General features: G+C 32.9%; 1 protein-coding gene and 1 long non-coding RNA gene across 3 annotated transcripts in view; one reads left to right on the top strand and one right to left on the bottom strand.

Annotated features, from left to right (window-relative positions):
* Positions 1-22,113, top strand: part of LOC143065457 (calpain-2 catalytic subunit-like) — a 41,002-nt gene that overhangs the window by 4,924 nt on the left and 13,965 nt on the right. For both annotated transcript variants that reach the window (XM_076239033.1, XM_076239032.1), the window contains exons 4-9: positions 16-147; positions 641-843; positions 1,232-1,412; positions 1,727-1,792; positions 2,068-2,141; positions 2,466-2,626. In XM_076239033.1, the coding sequence (XP_076095148.1) occupies positions 16-147; positions 641-843; positions 1,232-1,412; positions 1,727-1,792; positions 2,068-2,141; positions 2,466-2,626 (817 nt within the window). The remainder of the gene's footprint in view (positions 1-15; positions 148-640; positions 844-1,231; positions 1,413-1,726; positions 1,793-2,067; positions 2,142-2,465; positions 2,627-22,113) is intronic.
* On the bottom strand, positions 10,354-21,926 carry LOC143065459 (uncharacterized). Its single transcript, XR_012975478.1, has 3 exons — positions 18,821-21,926; positions 17,904-17,994; positions 10,354-10,690 (listed from the first exon to the last, which is right to left on the bottom strand). It is a non-coding gene; the product is annotated as an uncharacterized LOC143065459 (long non-coding RNA).

Raw genomic sequence — 22,113 nt, 5'->3', positions numbered from 1 at the left:
AATTGTATCTTGTAGGAAATTTGTCAAAATCCAGCTTTGTTTACTGATGGTACCACAAGATTTGATATTGGACAAGGTAGAGTTGGTACCTGTTGGTTTTTGTCTATGGTGGCAAATATTGCAGATAAACCAAGGCTGTTAGAACGAGTAAGCATATTTTATACTATCCAAAATAGAATACTGTATTTACACAAAACCGATAGCACGTGTAAGCACATGTTATATTCTCCAAAATAGAATACTGCATTTACATTATTCTTTTATAAACAATTTATTATTCTTGAAAAAACTTGAGAGTCGATCTTATAGAAAAATAATGAATTAATGAGTATTGCTCTCTAAAGTATTTTAAAATAAATTGAATTTGCTTGCAAAATTGGGAAAACGTTCGTACTTTACAATAAGATCAGAATAAAACATGTTGCCAGTCAACTTTATATTGGTTTCGACTCTTTCGTAGGTTGAACCTTTATATTATAACTATCTTGAACATTGTCATAGTCAAAGAATATCAAAGAATATCGAGGACCTTAAAATGAATATCTGTTGTATTTGCAAGGAATCTACAGGAAATGTTGCCAGTAAAAAAAAGTTGTTCTAGATACATGACATTATAACTGCTACTTTCACATATTGACAGGTGGTTCCAGCTAGAGATTATAAGATCGGTACTAATGACTATGACGGTGTCTTTCATTGCCGCTTTTGGAGATTTGGACACTGGAGCGAAATATATATAGATGACAAACTACCCACATCCGGTCGGGGGGGACTTTATGGAGCTCACTCTAATACCGATCCTAACGAAATGTGGGTGGCTCTTCTCGAGAAGGCGTTCGCACGGTAAGTTTTGTAGATAGTTGAATATGACTAATCGTTAACTATATTTGCACCAAAAAGAAAGTGTTTGCAAATTAATTTCGTTCGAATATGAAATGGGAGTTACAGTAAACTTATTAAAAAAAATGCTTTTATACTTTCATAATTATAAGCGATGTTATCATCACATTCACAATGAATACGCAACATGAGTTATCCGAATTACCTCTTCAAGAACGATATAAGTCCAAATTGGAAAGCTAGAATACAGAAAACATTCATGGGCATTCAAAACTAAAAGGCCTGGGCAGAACTATAATTAATGTAAGTTCTAAGGTTAACTTTATGTAGTGTTGGATAAATGATTTCTTTTGTTTCAAGTAAATATAATATCTTGAACTAATATTTGTAGAATGTATGGCAGTTACGATGAGGTATCAGGTGGAAGAACAGCCGATGCCTTTATGAACCTTACTGCCGGTGTCGGAGAAACTATTAAGTTTGAAACAATGAAAATGTCATCTCAACAATTGTTTCGGAGACTTAAAAATGCATTCCAGTCACCGACTACAATGGTTGGCTGTGTTTGTCCGGTTAGTATATTGTATTGATGACTTTCATACAGGGGTTTATAAATACATTCTTGTATGTAATTGAAGGATACATTATGTTAGTGTTTCAATTTCAATATTTCTTCACCCAATGTTGAGACGTATATCAAAGTCTGTATTTTAGAATTGTATGAAATAAGTGGTTATTTTTGTATATTTGTTCACCCCTCCAACATGTTTCTATTTATACATTTTGAAAAGTTTTAATTGAATTGAGGAATATATCAGTGGAACGTAAAACCATACCGATGTATTGTGTTTTATAATAAGAATAATTTGAAAATACTTTGTTTCAGCAAAAAAGTGATGGCCAGCATGGTTTAGTTGGAGGTCATGCATACTCAATGAATGGAACATACCAGGTTAGATAATCAGTTTATATCTATTTTTGTTGCATTATAGATTCACTTTAGAATTTTGAAATATCAACGACAAGAAGACTTTCCACCCATTTCTGATATATACTTTAACTGTAAAAAGTATGTTAGTTTAGACAGCCATAACATTAAATGCCGAACAATACTTGTTAAAATTCTGAAAGGAGTATACAATTCTGTATAATGTTATAGAACATATATCTGCTCATTTGAGCATATGATAAATTAATGTTATATCTCTTCACAAAAATTGTTTGTAGGTAGGAGATAATATGTTGGTTCGTATACGTAACCCATGGGGAAGACAGGAATGGAACGGACCATGGAGTGACGGGTTAGTTCTTTTATAAAGCTTATCGTGTTCCATTTATACATAAGACAATGATTTATTATATAAAACATACTCGTCTATTAGATGTAGACAAACGTATAAATTATAGGGAAATAAGATAACGAGATCATTCTCAAAGGTGTAATATTAATTCTCTAGAAAACAGTTGAAATTAGATGAACAAGTCTTCAACTTTTGGCAAATACTTGTACCCTTTTAACAAAATCCAAATGGACCCAAAATTTTTTTAATATTATCTTGGTTTCTGCCAATCATACGTATACCTTTTCTTTATAGTGTCTAAATATATGTTGTAATTATCTGTAGGAGTAACGAGATGAGTCAGTATGGAGGTTCTATTCCGCATCCAAATAAAGATGACGGGGAATTCTATATGGATGTAAACCATTTCCTCAAGTATTTTGAACAGTGCACCATTTGCAATCTAACACCAGACGTTGACAGAGATGGAACGGCTGATACGCTAAGTAAGTCATTACTGCATACCCTTCCAAAGCCCTTGCGATCATTTCCTGTTTGTTGGTGTGCGTTGTGCTGCTCAGTCCTTTGTGTTTTGTAGACTGTTGTTTGTTTTAGATATTGTACATTCCTTTCATATCTTCCACCTCTCTTTCATTAAAATATATAAAGCAACGATATTTGGACAAGGAGTTTTCTGTGAAGACTGCAACCTGCCTGGATAAAATAACCCAAACCAAATATATAGACGACAACATTCAGTCTTCATCAATAGACAGATATCTTCATTATATGTTGAGCTCTATAACATCCAGAGTATTATACATGTTGTATATACATTAACAAAAACAGTCAAATGTTTGCGAATTAAACCAAATTCTGATAACCAAGAAACAATTCTGATATGACACACAGCAACATATAAGACCAGCAGGCTTAACGTTTCTGGTCAAATCGTTATTTCCAAGGATACTGAATAAAGGCAACAGTAGTATACAGGTGTTCAAAAGTCATAAATCGAGTTAGAGAAAACAAATCCGGGTTACATGACTTTATTGTCAACTAAATAAAGGCAACAGTAGTATACCGGTGTTCTGAAGTCACAAATCGATTGAGAGAAAACAAATCCGGGTTATAAGACTGTATTGTCAAACATTTAATTAAACTGTTTTTATTATAATATTCCAACTTTCTATTTTGTTTTTTTTTTTATTAAGGTCTTTCCTTTTTCTATAAGGAAAGACCTTACTGTATTTCTTCTGATTATTATTATTATTATTATTATTATTATTATTAGGTCTTTCCACTTTTCGTGGAAAGACCTTTTGTTTTTCTTCTGATTATTTTTTTTTTTTTTTTTTTTTTTTTTTTTTTTTTTTTTTTCTTCTGCCGTCTGAGATGCTTTTTTGTCTTACAACATATCGAATGGATTTTTTGGCCAATGGTGTTGTACAGTAATGGGGGTTTCAAAACTCACCCTGTGTGAACAAACACTTATTCTTATAGGAGTTATCTCCCCGCATCCCCTTTTTCTTGTTATCACTATATCTCTAAAACCGTAAAAGATTTTAGCAAGCTGTTTACACCAAATTGTTCATCTACTCTTGAGAATGATTTGGTTTATTTTGACTTCAGTGATCGGAAGACATCTTAAGGGAGTTATTTCCCTTTGAAAATTTAAGATAGGCGATTTGTTGGATCAATTCATACGTTATAAGTCGTAGAGGCCTACAGTCTTTTGATATGAAGTCCTTGGTCCATTTGAAGGAAATTGAGGTCAAGGTCAAAGGTCAAGGTCATGTTCTAAATTTTGAATTTTGCTTGTTATCGTTATACCACAGAAAATGTGACAGTAAATGATATGATGTGTTTGCCAAATAACTGTTTACAATAAGGCGCAACTTCAACCTATTTCAGTCAAAGTGTTTTGGTTAACCCTTATACATGTAGGAGTTTTTTCCCCTTATGTATTTCAATTCAGTATTTCTCCACAACTATACAAGTGATTGACCTCCGGTCTTCCGTTTTGTGTTCACTGAACTATGACCTTGAAATTGAGATCAAGGTCGAAGGTCAAGGTCATGTTATAAAATTTTTGAATTTTGCTTGTTATCGTTATTCAAAAGAAACTGTTACAGTAAATGATATGATTTGTTTGCCAAATTGCTGTTTACAAAAAGGAGCAACTTCAATCTATTTCAGTCGAAGTGTTTTGGTTAACCCTTATAGGATTTTTCTCCCCTTATGTATTTGAAATCAGTATTTCTCCACAACCATACAAATGATTGACCTGGGGTCTTTTGATTTGAGATCACTGACCTATGACCTTGAAATTGAGGTCAAGGTCAAAGGTCAATTTGACATTCTAGATTTTGACCTTTGCTAAAAATTATTTCAAGTCTTCTGCATATACCTATTAGTCTTATTTTTTATATCAATTTGAAGAACCAAATAACATCAACAGGGAGTGACATTTTCTAACATCGTTTTTTAAATTTCATTCTTATTATCGAGGTGGAAAGACCTTCAATTGTTCTCTGAAGAATTGGTTTTTAATTAAGGTCTTTCCTTTTACTAAAGGGAAAGACCTTACTGTATTTCTTCTTCTGATTATTATTATTATTATTATTAAGGTCTTTCCTTTTACAAAAGGGAAAGACCTTACTGTATTTCTTCTGTTTATTATTATTATTCTTTTTCCGCCAAACTTTGACGAAGTTAGCCTCCGTAACCGTAAGACGTGTCGCTTTCATATTCACACTTTGTATTCGTGTCATGAATACCTATCCGGAACTCACCCTGTTAGTCGAAAAATTTTGTCGGTTCGGAGTTATCCCTCCGAAACCAAAAAACCTTGTTATCGTTCCAACACCGTAACCGTAAAAGGTAGAGAAAAAACAAAGGGTGAAATTTGTTCAGGACCAGACCCCGGTTCTTCGTTACATTTGGATCGAAAAGATTCAACGACTCATTTGTAGGGTTATGCCCCTATGAAAATTAAGCGGTGTCGGTTGATCACCAAAACTCAGAAACCGTAAGTCGTAGACACCTAGGATCTTCACCATTCATCATCAATTCATGTATCTTTGAAAAATACCTCAAGGTCAAATTTGTATGTTGACCTTGACCTTTGACCTATCACCTTGTTATGGGATAATCTCAGAAACCATAATACTTACAGAAGTTTTGAATAGTGGAAAATGTTTGGGTCATTACGGCGCAACTTTGTTTTATTTTGACCGAAGAGATTTGACCTTTTTTTAAGGGGCATAAAGCCTGTTTTAGGTTTCTGAAAAGACAAAATCAGCTTTTTCTATATAACCAAAGGTCCTACACCCATGGGGTCTTCAGCAATGACATTGGGGACGAATGACCTTGACAAAGGTCAAAAGGTCAAAGGTCAAGGTCATGTCCCAGATGGCGAATTTAGTGTTTTTAACCTTATATAAAGGATTTTTAGTGCGTTTTCAAGGTTTTTAAGGTTGACCTTGACATTTGACCTTTCAACTTTTTATTGGATATCTTAAAAACGATTATACTTACAGAAATAGTAAAAAGTGGAAAATGTTGAGTTGACTAAGGCGCAACTTTTTTTACATTTTGACCGAAGAGCTTTGACATACCCTTAATGGGCATAACCCCCGTTATGGGTTTCTGAAAAGACAAAATTAGCTTTAACTCTTGAACAAAGGTCCTAGACCCATGGGATCTTTTATAATGACATCGTGGACCAATGATTGACCTTTCAAATTTCACAAGGTCAATAGTCAAGGTCATGTCCTAAAGAGCGAATTTGTTGTTTTTGTCATATTTTAACGGTTTTATGCGTGTTTGCGAGCTTTTAAATGCATTCTACGACTATAAGTTTGTTGCTTAGTTTTCTGCCCAAATAAGAACATTTACCTGAATCATAATGGATAGACAAAACCTAGAGTTAAATATACAGGATATTAATTTTTGACTGGATCATATAATAAATTGTGATAGTTTCAGAAGTCTTGAAGTGCAATTTCTCCATTTGAAAAAGAGCATAACTCTAAAACAATGAAAGTGACGCCAAAATTCGAACTTAATCTGTTTTTTGTGGTAATTAGCATTGTGTATAAGTTTCATAACATTTGGTTGAGGGAAACAAATAATTCAGCAATATTTCCATTTGTAAAGCTGCATTACTTTAGAAAGGTAAAAGTGACGCACCAAAATTCAAAATTGATCTGTCATTTGTCTGTGTACCGGTATTGTGGTTATAAGCATTGTGTATGGATTTCATACCATTTGGTTCAGGCAAACTTAAGTTATTAGAACCTAAACGAAAAACTGAGCAATATTTCCATTTGTAAATGGGCATAACTCTAGAACCGTAAAAGTGACGCCACCAAATTTCAAACTTGGTCTGTGTTTTAAGATAATAAGAATTGTGTATAAGTTTCATAGCATTTGGTAAGGCAAACTAAAGTTAGAGAACGGAATCCAAAAAATTAGTAATTTTTCAATTTGTAAAGGGGCATAACTATAGAATGGATAAAGTGACACCATCAAAATTCATTCTCGATCTGTTTTTTGTGGTAATTAGTATTGTGTATAAGTTTCATATTATTTGTTTGAGGTAACTTAAGAAAGAGACCGGAAACAAATTATGGGATGTACGGACATGCAGACAGACAAGGGTAAAACTAAGTGCCCCTTTTGCTATGACAGGGACATACAAAAAATTTGTTCTTGCCATTTGCAAAAGAGCATGCTGGTAGGATGAATGAATAATAAAAATGTAAAAGACGGTTAATACATTTAATCATATGGTAATCAAATACAAAATTATTGTAAAAACACAATTATTTTCCTAAAAGTGTACATTCAACCTAGCTAAACCACGATTCTTCTTTTAGTGAAAGCAAGTTTGTGTATTAATAGTGAAAACACCTAAATTTAAATAAATAACATGACAGGCACATCTTCCTTAAATTTTGATTTCCTGAATTTCTTTTACTTGTTAGAAACATTTTAAGTATTAGTCGAACTTTCAAAATTGTTCCTAATTAAATAAAAATATGTAAAATTATTTAATAGTATACTTTGTCTGGTGTCTTTGGGTATAAAAGGACTTTGTACCTGTAATAGCACATTTTAATGTGAATATTGTCAATATCCAAAATAAAAATTCAAATTAATTATTCACTGCTCCACCATTTCTCCTTTGCATATATATATATTGCATATATAAATCTTAAATAAAAAGATTTAATGCCAATAAATTATTGTTCAAGATAAACATTGGAATAGTATTGTCTGAGGATACAGAAGTAAACTAGACAAAACGATCAGTAATCACCGCAAAGCCACAGAATTTATTGTTGGTATAGTTGGTTTGTTTCTTATTTTCAATTTCTATCTTCATTTTACTGAACAAAAACAATCTGATGTTTTGGATTTAAATCCATTTCGCCTAGGATGCACAAATCATCAAGGTTAAAATAAAATACCACCATAGATTGCTGTTTGTCTATAATATGTATATATATATGGCTGAGTAGTCTAGAGCGCTAGATACAGTGATGGCAGTGTTGTCTTGATATCCCAATAGCACGAGTTCGAATCCCAACAGGGGAAGAACACAAATTTGCTTCCAAACATTTGCAGATTTAACATTGTTGTTTTGATATTTAAAGTAATTATGAATTCAGCTGTGTATCACCTTCACTAATGATCCAACAGATAGATCTGTCGTAGAGTTGTCACTTGTTTAAACGTACTTATATATATATATATATAGGTTTTATATGCTATATTCTGAAAAAAAACCATGCTGATAAAAAGGTTTAGTCAAATACATCAATAGCAAATGATACAGTTGTACAGCTGTGAAGTTACAGTATATAGTATAAAACAAATACAGAAAAATATGAATTATAGTGAAAACAGAGGAAATGTGTTACTGTTGTTTTGTAGGAGGATAAATTCCTCTATTATTTTATGTTCAGATTTAAAGTTTTTATACTACTGACAGTTTTGATACTTTCATTACACTTTTCAATTTCAAGAATATTACAGTCAGTTAATCATGTTTATAATGTATTTCTTACTCAGTTAGCAATGCAAATAAAATATTTGTTCATTGAAAATTTAAACATGGTACATACTCATTAATTGCAATTGTGCAAATTACATTTAAAATTCTAACTGATATATAAATGCTTGTGGCTACAGGAAATAAGCTTTATAAACAGTACAAATAAATTTACCAGAAAAAAACAAAACTATGCATTGTCTTCTGTCAAAAAAAACCTTCAATACATTATCATTACATGGCATACAAGCTTTAAAACTCTAACAATTGAGCTATTCAATATAAGGACATCATTTCTTCTTATGCAGTCATTTACAAAGTATACACATATTATATCTATTACATTTCATTCTCAACCAAAACTATACAGTCCATCTGACCAATAAATAACACACATCTAAAAAAATTAGCACATCTAAAACCCAGGACATACATATAAGTTACCGTTTACTGTAGTAAATTCAATTTTGAGACAATGACATTGGAATCAAGAGTCAAGGTCAGAGTGACCATGATCTTTATGCCTACAAAGTGTTGTCTATTTATTTGCTACAGTACACAAGTTATGCACAGTACACAAATCAGACAATGCTTTACTTGCATAAAGATCAAAGGTCAAAGTCAAACAGAGTGACCTGACTTGATATAGGACACCCCACCCACCCCCCATCCCATGATGCATCAGCAACCAGATTATTTAACCTACATTCTACAGTACAGAAATCAGACAATGCTTTACTTCCATAAAGATCAAAGGTCAAAGTCAAACAGAGTGACCTGACTTGATATAGGACCCCCCCCCCCCCCCCCCCCCCATCCCAGGGAGCATCAGCAAACCAGGTTAGTTAACCTACAATCTACAGTACAAGTTATGCACAGTACACAAATCAGACAAGGTTATATTATCATTGGGGTCAAAAGTCCATGTCAAGGTCATAATGAACTGACTTTGGTATAAGACGCATCATCAGCACATGATACAACAGCATACCAAGTTCGGCTTGTCTTAGTTTTGTGAAACGAAAGTTGTGAGCTGGACATGAATTGGACAAACATTTAGTTAAATAGGGATTAAAGGTCTAAGTTATGGTCAGTGTGACCTGATATCGCTTTATCACATTCCAAAGCCCATGAAACAGACAGACAGACATATATAGCTTCAAAATCTTTGTTTTCAGAGGGTGATAGTAATTCAGCAGTGCATCCTATGTTAAAGCAATTTGATGAATATTAACATTGATTTAAAATTACAATTTGAATTCGACATGAAATCAATTGTTAATAAAATTGTAATGAAACAACCTACTTATTTAGTCTTTACTAGAGGCAATATTAAGTGGGATAAATAACTTTTATATAGGCACATTACCTTTAACCTTTTTTTTAGCCTATGTTAAACAAAGTTTCAATAAAATTCATGCTTATCTAATTATTAATTTTTACAAACATTTGGTCTCAATAGCCTTGTAATATCTTGGAGAAAGAAAGAGTATTGTTTTACCTCCCATGTTCTATTTATAGTAACATTGGGCATGTTAATTGGATGGCGAGCTGAACAAACATACCATTTTAACTAGACATCCTTAGAATGACTCTGACCATGATTTGTTTAAATTAGCCCAGCAGTTTCAGGGGAGAAATTTTAAAAAGTTTCCAGACAACAGATGACGCTTTCAAACATATGATAACAGACAACACAGGACAGTTGGAATTGTGTCAAACACTCACACTGGCCCTTAGACAATTTGCATTAGTTATCTTTTGTAAATACTATTTGATCGAACCTACCTTTACATAATGCTGTATTTTAATCTTCTATCTCCTATTTCTTTTTACTTCTTAATCATAAATAGACATTTCTCAGCTGATGATATATATTTATCAACTATCTAACCCGTTGGCAAGTGCTGTATTAAAATCACAAAAGCATGCACAAAAAGTTAGACAATTGATTTAAATTCTTTACTACTGATGACTACGAATTTGATCTGAAATTAAAGTAAAAATATAAAACTCTTATAATATTCAGTTAAGAAAAAAAATTTCACTTTATAATATAATTTAGTTTGATACTTACATGACTTAGCTAAATAAAATAGGGAAACTATTAATAAACTTGAAATTTAAACACATAAAGAACATATATACAAAACTAAGTTGTAAGTACCGGCTTAGTATTTTGAAAAATATTATGTAGGGAAACTTTTGATCGTTTTGTACAAAATGAATTTTCCTTTAACATGTTTAAGGCACTCTTATCATTTTCTATTAATACTATACAGCTTTCAAGAAGTAGGGTTTATTTCCAAACTGACAGATATTGCATCATGATAACTGTAATAAGTTGGAATAACACTTACTTGTACTTTTTCACAACTTTTGATATAAACATGGTCAATCAGTGTACCACCCTCTGTTGTTGCCTCTTGTACTAACTGTTCAAATCCGAATGAAGCCATAAAATCTTGTATTGATCTGCCACCCTTTATGATGTCTTGATTAAAGTCTCCTAAAACAATAATACTGCTTGAAAGCTGTGTCAATTCTGACAAAAGAGCACCAACATTTCTTAAAAATAGTTCAATTTGGTATTTTTGAGTTCTATATATTGTAGCAATTAGAACATTCATTTTCGGAACTTTGAAAATTATACATTCAAGATTTTTTTGAGATATATCAAATTCTTCATACTCAGAATCTGATTTAACATATACACCAACTCCACCATGACTCATTTCTTGTAAAGAAGCATACAAAGGATTATTTGATGCAAATGCTGCTGACCTTGGCAAATGATGAAGTTTATAATTAGGAAGGTGAACATCATCACTACAAGATTCCAACCAGGTTTCAGTCAAACAGATATAATTTGCATTTTGGAAGTCTGAATTGGCTTTCAAATCATTTTGGTGAGCCTTTAGACCTTGAATATTGTGGTAAACTATTGACAAACCTGCTTTATGATTTGAAACTATGGTGTCATTTTGAGACAAAAAATTATCCATGGATTTCATTCCCTCCATTATATCAGGATCACTGTATATTTTTTTGTTCAAAGTTTTATCATCAATTGGTAATATAGTCAGCCCATTTTTTGAAGTAACTCTACTCAATGCAACATATGCCTGACCATAAGCAAAACATTTATTCAAGCAGACAACTGCCTGTGGCACTGTCAAACCCTGAACCTTGTGAACAGTACATGCCCATGCTAGCTGCAGAGGATACTGTTTTCTTGTTCCATTACTGAATGGTATATTTTCTGTAGATGGTTCTAATCCAACACATCTTTTTCCATTTATTATCTTCTGTACTTTTGCATTTTTGCCAACTCTATCATTATCAAAATGAATATATATGTTGTTTGGTAATGCTCCTTTTGAAAATTCTGAAATACTGAGAACAGTACCCATAACACCATTCACCAAACCATCACTGACTGCTTCATTTTTTATCATCATCACACGAGCTCCTTCTGCTAACAGGATTGATGTTGGGAGACAAATATTAGTTTTTGCAAAATTCTGTCTTCTCTTTGTAAGTTTCCCTGTTGTCTTATCCTTTTCAAAATCTTGAGCTTCAATTAATTTGGGCTCACTCGACAACTTCATAATCATTTCATTATTGTACATGTTAATTTCATTATTAGTAGCATAAATGTGCAGAGCTTCATCTGGTCCACTATCTATGCACTCTTTCAACATTTCTTGATCTGAAGATTTTAGTGGATAATTGTTCTGTTTGACCCTTAGTCTATTCAACAACTGGGCAAACAAACTATCTTCTCTCTGTCTCATGACTTCATCTAATTCCACAACAGAAAAAAGATCATTCCACAGATAATTCAAAGGATTTGATGGATCATTAACATAAAGTTTATCTGACCTTTTTGATTTTACTGGTGGTAATTGATAGAAATCACCCACTGCTATCACTGAAACTCCTCCATAAGGATACTTCTCAGGCCTTTTCTTAATTTGACGCAACCTTTCATGAATAAAAAATAACAACCTTTTGTTGACCATTGAGACTTCATCTATGATGAGAATTTGTAAATTCTCTAATTTGGACCTCAAACTATTCAGCTTATCTTCTCCTAGCATAGCTTTCTCAACAGATAAACCTTTAAAAATGGAAAGTGAACTGTGAATTGTCAATCCATTTATATTAAAAGCTGCCGTGCCAGTTGGTGCCGTTAACAACACAGTCAAATCATCAGGATTTGGGGAACAGTGCGCAAGAATTCTTGTGGCCTCATAATACAAGCATTTAATCAAATGGCTTTTGCCTGTTCCGGCTCCTCCAGTTACAAAAACATGAAATGGCGGTGGATTCTTACCATTTACTTTTAAATTGCACCACTCTCTGATCTTAAAAAATATGCGCTTTTGTTTCTCATTCAAAGTTCTCAACAACGGTATAACTTCAGACCGTGTAAAACTTGTTTTTTGAACCATTTCATTTTTATCAGTTGACTTGTCAGTTTGATTCAAATCTGGTATTCCTAATTCAGGACTATCTACCTCTTGAGTGGTTGTGTTTTCACCAATTTCATTACATTCATGTCTTTCTTTCTCTGTTTCTGGACATAGTTGTGCCCATGCATCCTCTTGATATCCTCTTTCTTCCAATTGTTTCTCTGCAATCTCTAGCTCCTGGTCTTTCTTCACAAATTTTGACATGTTAAAGTTGACTATATTTTGAACTGAACTGAGGTCTTCCATCTGACTGTACCTTATGAATCCAGAGTTATAAAAATCTGCATATGATAAAAACTGTGGTGGTTTCAATTGTTCATTTAATCTGTAAGGCAAAAACAACTGTAATATACTTTGGTAGTATTGTTCAGGAGCTGACTCTACAGAAAATCTTGCATATTTGATAACAGCATCAGAAGTTCTTGTCCTCTTTCTTATATACCCCATATCATTCTTAAGTTTGAATGTAGTGTCCTCATTAATGTTATTTGGTATCTGTGTCTCTGCCAACACTGAAAATTCGGAACAAAATGTTGCTAAACACATCTGATCAAATCGTTCTAAATCAGGCCTATTTTTATACCTGTCAGTAATACTTTTCAGCCAAATATCATCACTATCACCATCATCATCATCATCACTGCCATCATCTATAGACTTCTTCATCTTTAATGTTTTGGATTTTTGTTGAAGTTCTTTGAGCGGTATACTCATTCTGCATGGGTTTTCTCCTAGTGGAATGAATTGAACTTTTCTTGAACACTCTTTCAAACGTAAACCTATGACTCTGAAAACAGCTTCTTGTGTACTGAGTTCGCGAAAGTGAAAGTATGCTGTACCTACTTTTTTCATAGTCCGCTGTGCATCCAAATTTCCATCAGCTGCCTCAGTTTTTGTCTGCTGCAGCAACAAGCCGAGTTCACGTTCTGATTTGCTTATATAGCTTATAATGTAAACCACACATGAGTAGGCATCCAAAATGTACTGAATATCCATATTTGCATTCCATGATTTTAGCAGATGAGGATTGTACTGATTAATAAACAACTCATCTTTATTTCTCTTCAATACTACAGTATTTCTGTTTGTTATCCATCTAAAACATTCTTGAAAATCCTCTTGAGACAATCCGGCTTTCAAAAATAATTCACTGGTAGTCAAAGTTTTATCTTCACACTCTTTAATTACATTCCATAAACATGCTAACATCTGTTTTGCTTTTAAGATACTGCCCTTAGATTCTGATTTCTTATGAATATCACCATCAGTATGTTTATCATGATGATCATTATCATCATGTTTCATTGGACATGGTATAAATATCTTTTCAGATGGTTTACTGCTTTCAGAATCTGACTTCTTACCGTCATCAGCATCTTCATCATGTTCCTTATCCTCCTCGTCTTCAATTGGACGGGATATAAATGTTTTTTCAGATGGTGGTCTTGGGAAATTGAACCGACACTCTGTTCCTTTTTTGCGACAACTTTTTGAGTGGTTTTTGCTATGCTGTTGAACGGTTTTAACAATGTCAGTAAGCTCTGGGTCATCACTTTCCAATGGTAATTTGCAAGAGATATATTTATCAATGAACTTTGTAACAGTATCATCATCGTCTACTCCAAATTTGGGGGCATCTTCTACCCAAAATACACAATGAGTATGTGGAGAACCTCTCTGCTGAAATTCAACTCTATAAAAGTAGTCAATCACATGACCAATTGGTTCAGCACCTGACATTATAACATCTTTAAGAAATTTGTGAAATCTGTGATCAAACATTCTTGTAGTTGTAACAGGGTTACTACAAAGGATTTTACATTTTTCATCCCAACTAAGACTGTCAACATTACGAATATCTCCTTGTTGCTTCAGTATGGTTTCTACAATTTCTTTCCATCTAAAATCTGCAGATGAGAATGAAGCAAAGAATGACGGTATACCTAACTGTCTAATCATACAAAAAATATCCTTCTGAACAGATTGCCAATATGGTGGTGTTCCTCGGACAGGCTTCATGAACTTGATTGCTTCATCTTTTCTAAATAATCCATTTAATGACTCCTTATTACACAGCATTTTACTTGTTACTTTCTGTCCATCTGAAAAAACTGACCCTTTCCGTAACGATATCTGTACGTTTGACATGACCCTATCTAGTTCAGACATATACTGGCTAAAGAATATGTAGGAAGTATCTCTAGCAAACCTGTTTTCAACACTCATTAATCTCAGATTAAAATATCTTAATAAAGATAGTTTATCTTCTCTGTCCTCATTCCAAGTGTTTTTACCTGTAGGGTAATGCACTGGAAAGGTTTTTGCTTCAATGCCGTTTTCTTTCAGTAAACTGACTGGATTATTTCCTTCTGCAGGCGATAAATTAAACTCTTGATCAAACAATAAATCCAATGCATCCTGTGCAATGTCAGCAGGCTGTAAGCATGTGTCCAACTGTACACCCTGTAAACTATCATCTAAATATGAATCAACTGCATCTGCCTGTTCTTTTTTATCTGATTTGTCCTCCAAGTTATCCTCTTTCACTCTGTCAGTTTTTGTATAACTTTTATTGTCTTTTTCTTCAGCAACACAAATATTCTTTGATGATGGAATTGGATTCAACCACTCTCCATTTATTTCAACATTTGAATACCAATCATTCTTTTCTTTTAAAAAGGACAATGCTTCTTCCAAATGTTTAGTGTCCACAAACTGATATTCCTCATAACCTTTGTACTGTAATTTTCTTTTTAGTTTTACTTTCACTAAACAATTATCATCTTCTGATCTAGGCAAAGTTGTTGTGACCTTTGAAATATCTGATGGTACACAAACACATGGGCCATGCACAGCTTTTTGTCCACCCTTAGGTAAAGCAACAATTTTCATGAAAGGTATATTTAATGAAATAAGATGTTGTTCTAGTTGATTTAATCTGTTAAGTTCTAGTGGAACATCTTCTAAAGCCAAGTTGTTAGCAAAAGATTCAGCAGGTATTTTTCCTTTAAGAATCTTTCTATGGCATGTGTAACAAATCCAAAGTGTAGCTCTGCTGGCTCCCTGATATAAACATTCATCTTTGCATTCTTCTGAACATCTATGTAAATACTTCTCAGAAATACATATGTCTGCTATATCTTTGCCACAACCTGGTTTATACAATTCTCTTTTACATTGTACAACTTGATTTTCGAATAACAGTCTAAAGCAGCAAGAACAAACAAATTCTGGACCCTTACTTACATTTTTCCTAAAGTTTTCAATAACTTTTGTAACATCATTACTGTCCTCTTTGGCATTCTTTCTTCTAGTCAATATCTGATCTTTGACTTTACTTTTGAAATCATCATCATCAGCATATTTCTGTATGCTTGCCTGTTTCACTTTACTTTTGAATTCATCATCATCAGCATATTTCTGTATGCTTGCCTGTTTAACCTTACTTTTGAAATCATCATCATCAGCATATTTCTGAATGCTTGAGTTTCTGACATAACTGTTGTGTTCTATATCATTTGCATACTTTTGAATGCTTTTTCTTTTCTTTGATTCTCTGTATTTAGCATCATTCCTATACTTTTCTTTACTTGTTTGACATAACTTTTCTTTGTATGATCTGTCTTGTTCATACTTCCTATTTTGCTTTTCTATTTTATTGAATCTAAACTGACCATCCACCTGATACTTTAGTTTTTCTTTTTCAGTTTTTGTCAAACCTTGGTTTGGTGCTAGAGGTTTACAGACAGCTTGATCTTTACCTGGCCATTCCAAACAAGTTTTTTTCTTGATTAAACCAAAACTATTTTCATCTTCTTTTAAGCATTTCTTTGAAAAATTCAACTCATGTTGTTTATATTTTCTCTTCATTGTACCTTCATGAGATAGTCCATAGTGTAAGTTCATTTGGTCTTTCTCTGCACCAGATTGATTTCGTTTCTTGGCACTTTCTTTACTGTTTAACGTTACCGCTTCTTTACCACCAGGTAAAACAGAAAGAACAACTTCATAGTGATTACCTACATTATTAAGATAAATTGCTTGATCATTCACATTATTCTTGCTACAGATTTGCTTTGAGGAGTATTTAATCCATTTACCTTCTAAATATGTAAAAATGTCAGTTTTTAATAAATCAGCAGCAGCTATAATTTCTAACTCAGTTCCCCAAACATTGTCTTCTATCATATTAGTACGTTTCATATACTCATTGACTGTTTCAGAATCAAGAAAAGAATTGAACTGATGTGAATGACGCAACATGTGGCGCACTAATTCATTTCTTATTTGTTTAAAGTTTTCTTGCCTGTTTGATACTGCATATGAAATAGCTCTGAATAAACAATTGCCGTCTGCAGTGATTTGTTTTGATTTTAAAGGCGTACCTATACTGTGTGTTGGCATAAGCGGGATTTTCAAAACAAATTTCGATTTAATATCTAAAATATTACAAAGTTTTCTTTTTGTATAATAATCAATTGGATTAAATAAATAGCATGTTTGAGTTGGGACACCAATAAATTCTACGTCAGAGTTGTTTTCATCCTCTAAAACCTCTCTATTGTTAATATTTCCAATAAATTTGTCAACATTGTTAGTGACAGAATCTTCATCTTGAATTTCGATGTTGATACCTGTTACTTCAAATTCTGCATTTACATCCCCTTGCACAAAATTGTAAAAGTGTTGGTACAAACTGTTCACATCATTAATCTGAATAACAACGCTTTTACCACAGCTGTCTTGTAAACCAAAACAATTTCTAGCATGCGAATCAAATAAATACATTTTCCCATTTTGCCTAATAATGGCACTTGTAAAACCCCTTACACAAACAAAACATCCATCTGAATCAATAAGAGCCTCTTGAAGAGCATGATCCAAAGAAAGAACATTAAATTCAATTTTACCATTATTATCTATCAAAGCTAATATCGACTCTTTTCTGTTACATTTAACAATCATATCTCTTATTTCAACCATTTTCGGTAATTCTGTTACTAACAACTCTTCATTATCACCATGAATCCAAGTATACAAAATATTCCCTTCTATCAAGATTTCATCCAAGAAAGTCATATTCCAATTATCAATCAAACTGAGTTTGCTGTAAGCTATGGCTGTTAATGAATTTGCTACACATTGTTTACCACTATTGTTTCTGAACCTGTCATCACCTTGATGGAAACTACCTTGCATCATAAATGGTTGATTAACTGAATCTGTATTTTCTAAATTCCTTACCTCATTTCTAGTTTCTTCTTGATCTACTAAATTAAGGTCAGTTTCTTCATTTTCTGTTTTCCCCTGAATCAGCTTTCTTGATCTTATTTTTCTATAATAAGAAGAATCAGAGGAATGTTTATTGTTTCTAATATCAACTTTGCCACCTATAAAATTTATTTTATTTTTTGAACTACCATTCACTTTTACTGACTTAATATTATTGCTTTGTTCATTCCCTGAAGCTATGTTTAAATGAACATCAGGAGGCAACATTTTAAAGCCTGAACTACATACAGATTCTAACTTTGCTTTTTTTGTTTTTGGTGGTTCATCAAATTCTAATGTTAGCCTTATTTTCGATTCGATCTCGCCATCTGACTGGTCTGTTTGTAATGTTGATATCTTTGTGTCTTTTATTTCTTGTTTTCTGTACACCCATTTGGGTTTAGTTTTTACTTCTGGTATAGGTTCAGTTTGCATTTCTTGCATTAGTTCATTATTAATTTCTTGTTTAGATTCAGTATTGCATTCTTCAGTATTGATTTCTAGTATTGATTCAGTATTGTATATTCTAGTGTTTGATTCAGTATTGTATATTGTAGTATTTGACTCAGTATTGTATAATCTAGTATTTGGTTCAGTACTGTTTATTCTTAGTATTGTTTCAGTATTGTATTCTTGAACCTTTTGCTTTGTTTCAATTATACTGGTGACATCTAATGATGTTTCTACCACCAGTTTCGTCTGTCCTGCAACACCAAGCTTTGGTGAGGGTACTCTCGGTGGAGTACAAACCCACGGTGGGGAGTCAGAGCTCAGTGGCATATCCATGCTTTGGATAGACAGGCTTCCCAGAGGAGGTTCTAACCTCTGGGCATTTGAAGGATTTTTCTCACAAGGAGAAGCCAACCTTCTGGCTAAGAGTTCTTCCTCACCTAGAGGTGCCAACTCTATAGAGGCAACACTGCTTAGTCGTCTACTTCTCATTCTCTCCTTCTGCTCTCTAGCTACAGTAGCTTTACTCTTTCTTTTACGACCCATTTTCTGTCAAAATAGAAAATCAACAAGTTAATAAACAACAGACTTTTGAGAGTCTGTATCACTCACCTTGTAAAAATACGCTATTTGATTTTTATTTTTCTGTGATTGTAATCATTTATGTTTCCTTGTTTTTCGTGATATTTGTAAATCTTATTTAGTGGACTTTATGTAGATTTTGTATTGATGATCATTTTTACTGTTTCCCATGTTTCCAGTTTATACTTACATGTATCTATTTAAAGCTTTCATAATAATTGGCAAAATAATAGAAATAAGAGAAAAAAAGCTGAAATTTTTTGCCTGCTTTACTAACCATGATTGGTTTTATGTTGATAGTCCTAAAGAAAAGTTTTAATACTAGTATCACATAAACTTAAAATTATCAATGATCCATGAAAATGAGGTCAAAATCAAATGAACCCTGCCAGACAGACATGTACATCTTACAATCATTCCATACACCAAACATAGTTGATCTATTGCTTATAGTATACAAGAAAAAGACCAAACCATAAAAACTTAATATTGACCAATGAACCATGAAAATGAGGTCAAGGACAAATGACACTTGCCAGAAAGACATGTACAGCTTACAATCATTCCATACACCAAATATAGTTCACCATTTGCTTATAGTATTAGAAAAACAGACCAAAACACAAAAACTAAGCATTGACCAATGAACCATGAAAATGAGGTCAAGGACAAATGACACCTGCCAAGGAGACATGTACACCTCACAATTAGTCCATACACCAAATATAGTTGACCTATTGCTTATGGTATTACAAAAACAGACCAAAACACGAAAAATTTACATTGACCAATGAACCTTGAAAATGAGGTCATGGTTAGATGAAATCATGTCGACTTATTTGTAGATCTTATTGTGCTGAACATTTTGCTATATACTGTTCTATATACTGTTCCTCTCTATCGATTATCTTAATTAATTAAGGGGCTTATGCTTATATACAAATTTACATTGACCAATGAACCTTGAAAATGAGGTCATGGTTAGATGAAATCATGTCGACTTATTTGTAGATCTTATTGTGCTGAACATTTTGATATATACTGTTCTATATACTGTTCCTCTCTATCGATTATCTTAATTAATTAAGGGGCTTATGCTTATATACAAAATCTGAAAATTATGGGAGTACAGGACATTCCTGTAAACTAGAGGCTCTAAAGAGCCTGTGTCGCTCACCTTGGTCTATTGGTATGTGAATATTTAACAAAGGACACAGATGGATTCATGACAAAATTGTGTTTTGGTGATGGTGATGTGTTTGTAGATCTTACTTTACTGAACATTCTTGCTGCATACAATTATCCCTATTTATAATGATTGGCCCATTAGTTTCAGTGGAAAATGACAAATTTTATGAAAATTGTTGGAAAATTTACTATAAAGGCCAATAACTCCTTAGGGGGTCAATTGACCATTTTGGTCATGTTAGACTTATTTTTAGGTCTTACTTTGCTGTAAATAATTGCTGTTTACAGTTTATCGCTATCTATATTAATATTCAAGTTAATAACAAAAAACGGCAAAATTTCCTTAAAATTACTAATTCAGGGGCAGCACTCTAACAACCCATTGTCCAATTCATCTGAAAATTTCAGAGCAGGTAGATCTTGACCTGATTAACAATGTTAACCCCAATCAGATTTGCTCTAAATGATTTGGTTTTTGAGTTATAAGCCAAAAACTGCATTTCACCCTTTTGTTCTATTTTTAGACATAGCGGCCATCTTGGTTGGTTGGCCGGGTCACCGCACACAATTTTAAAACTAGATACCCCAATGATGATTGTGGCCAAGTTTTATTTTATTTGGCCCAGTAGTTTCAGAGGAGAAATTTTTGTAAAAGATAACTAAGGTTTACGAAAAATGGTTAAAAATGGACTATAAAGGGCAATAACTCCTTAAGGGGTCAACAGACCATTTTGGTTCTGTTGACTTATTTGCAGATCTTACTTTGATGAACATTTTTGCTGTTTACAGTTTATCTCTATCTATAATAATATTCAAGATAATAACCAAAAACAGCAAAATTTCCTCAAAAATACCAATTCAGGGGCAGCACTCTAACAACCAGTTGTCCAATTCATCTGAAACTTTCAGAGCAGATAGATCTTGACCTAATATAAACCCAATCAGATTTGCTCTAAATGCTTTGGTTTTTGAGTTATAAGCCAAAAACTGCATTTTACCCCTATGTTCTATTTTTAGCCATGGCGGCCATCTTGGTTGGTTGGCCGGGTCACCGGAAACAATTATCAAACTAAATACCCTAATGATGATTTTGGCCATGTTTAGTTAAATTTGACCCAGTAGTTTCAGAGGAGAAGATTTTTGTAAATGTTAAAGACGACAAACGCCAAGTGATTGAAAAAGCTCACTTGGCCCAGCCCTTCGGGCCAGGTGAGCTAAAAACATGAAGAGCTATGATCCAGATTTGTAGTGTTGAATTCAATAAAATATATTTGTTTTATACATTATTGATTTTATTCTTTCAATAAAGTTTATAAATAACATTCCGTCTATTTTTTGTCTATCAGTACATGAAAAAAGAACCAGACATTATCTATTAATAAATAAATTTGTTTTCCTTGACCGGTACTTATAAATTAAACAACAAACAGATTTGTTTAAAATGTTGTTCAATATTGCACCAGTATTTATCATCTTTTTTCATGCATTTACTGCTTAGTGTCTGTAGCTGTATCATTGTGTATCATTGACCTCAATAGTTTCTTTTTATTCAAAGTTGTAAAGGGTTTTTCGTTGACAGGAGTGTTATATGTGATAAAATATAAGAATTAGAATGTATTTTTCATGAAAAACAAAAGTAAAGGTTGAATGTATAAAATTAAGTCTTAATATTTTTATCTCCTGTCATGTCAAAAATGTAAACAAATCACCCCAAGCTTGTTTTTTCTGACTGTTAATGACACCTTTACACTAAATCCATTGAATGTTGGATGTGTACTGATTGATAATTAAGTTTTAGATGAATGACTTTTTATTAGTTGTTATTGGCTTCGAACTAGCTGTCAGTAACTGCGAGTACTCACAGATCTGTACTTAGTGTCTTTTTGTTGTTTACATGTACAAGTACCCGTGTTTTTGTTAGATTTATTTCTATGTGTATCGATCAGACGAGTTAAGCCTTTTC

The sequence above is a fragment of the Mytilus galloprovincialis genome, chromosome 2 (assembly GCF_965363235.1).
Source record: "Mytilus galloprovincialis chromosome 2, xbMytGall1.hap1.1, whole genome shotgun sequence".
NCBI classification, from domain to species: domain Eukaryota; kingdom Metazoa; phylum Mollusca; class Bivalvia; order Mytilida; family Mytilidae; genus Mytilus; species Mytilus galloprovincialis.
This window is presented reverse-complemented; position numbering and strand designations above follow the sequence as displayed.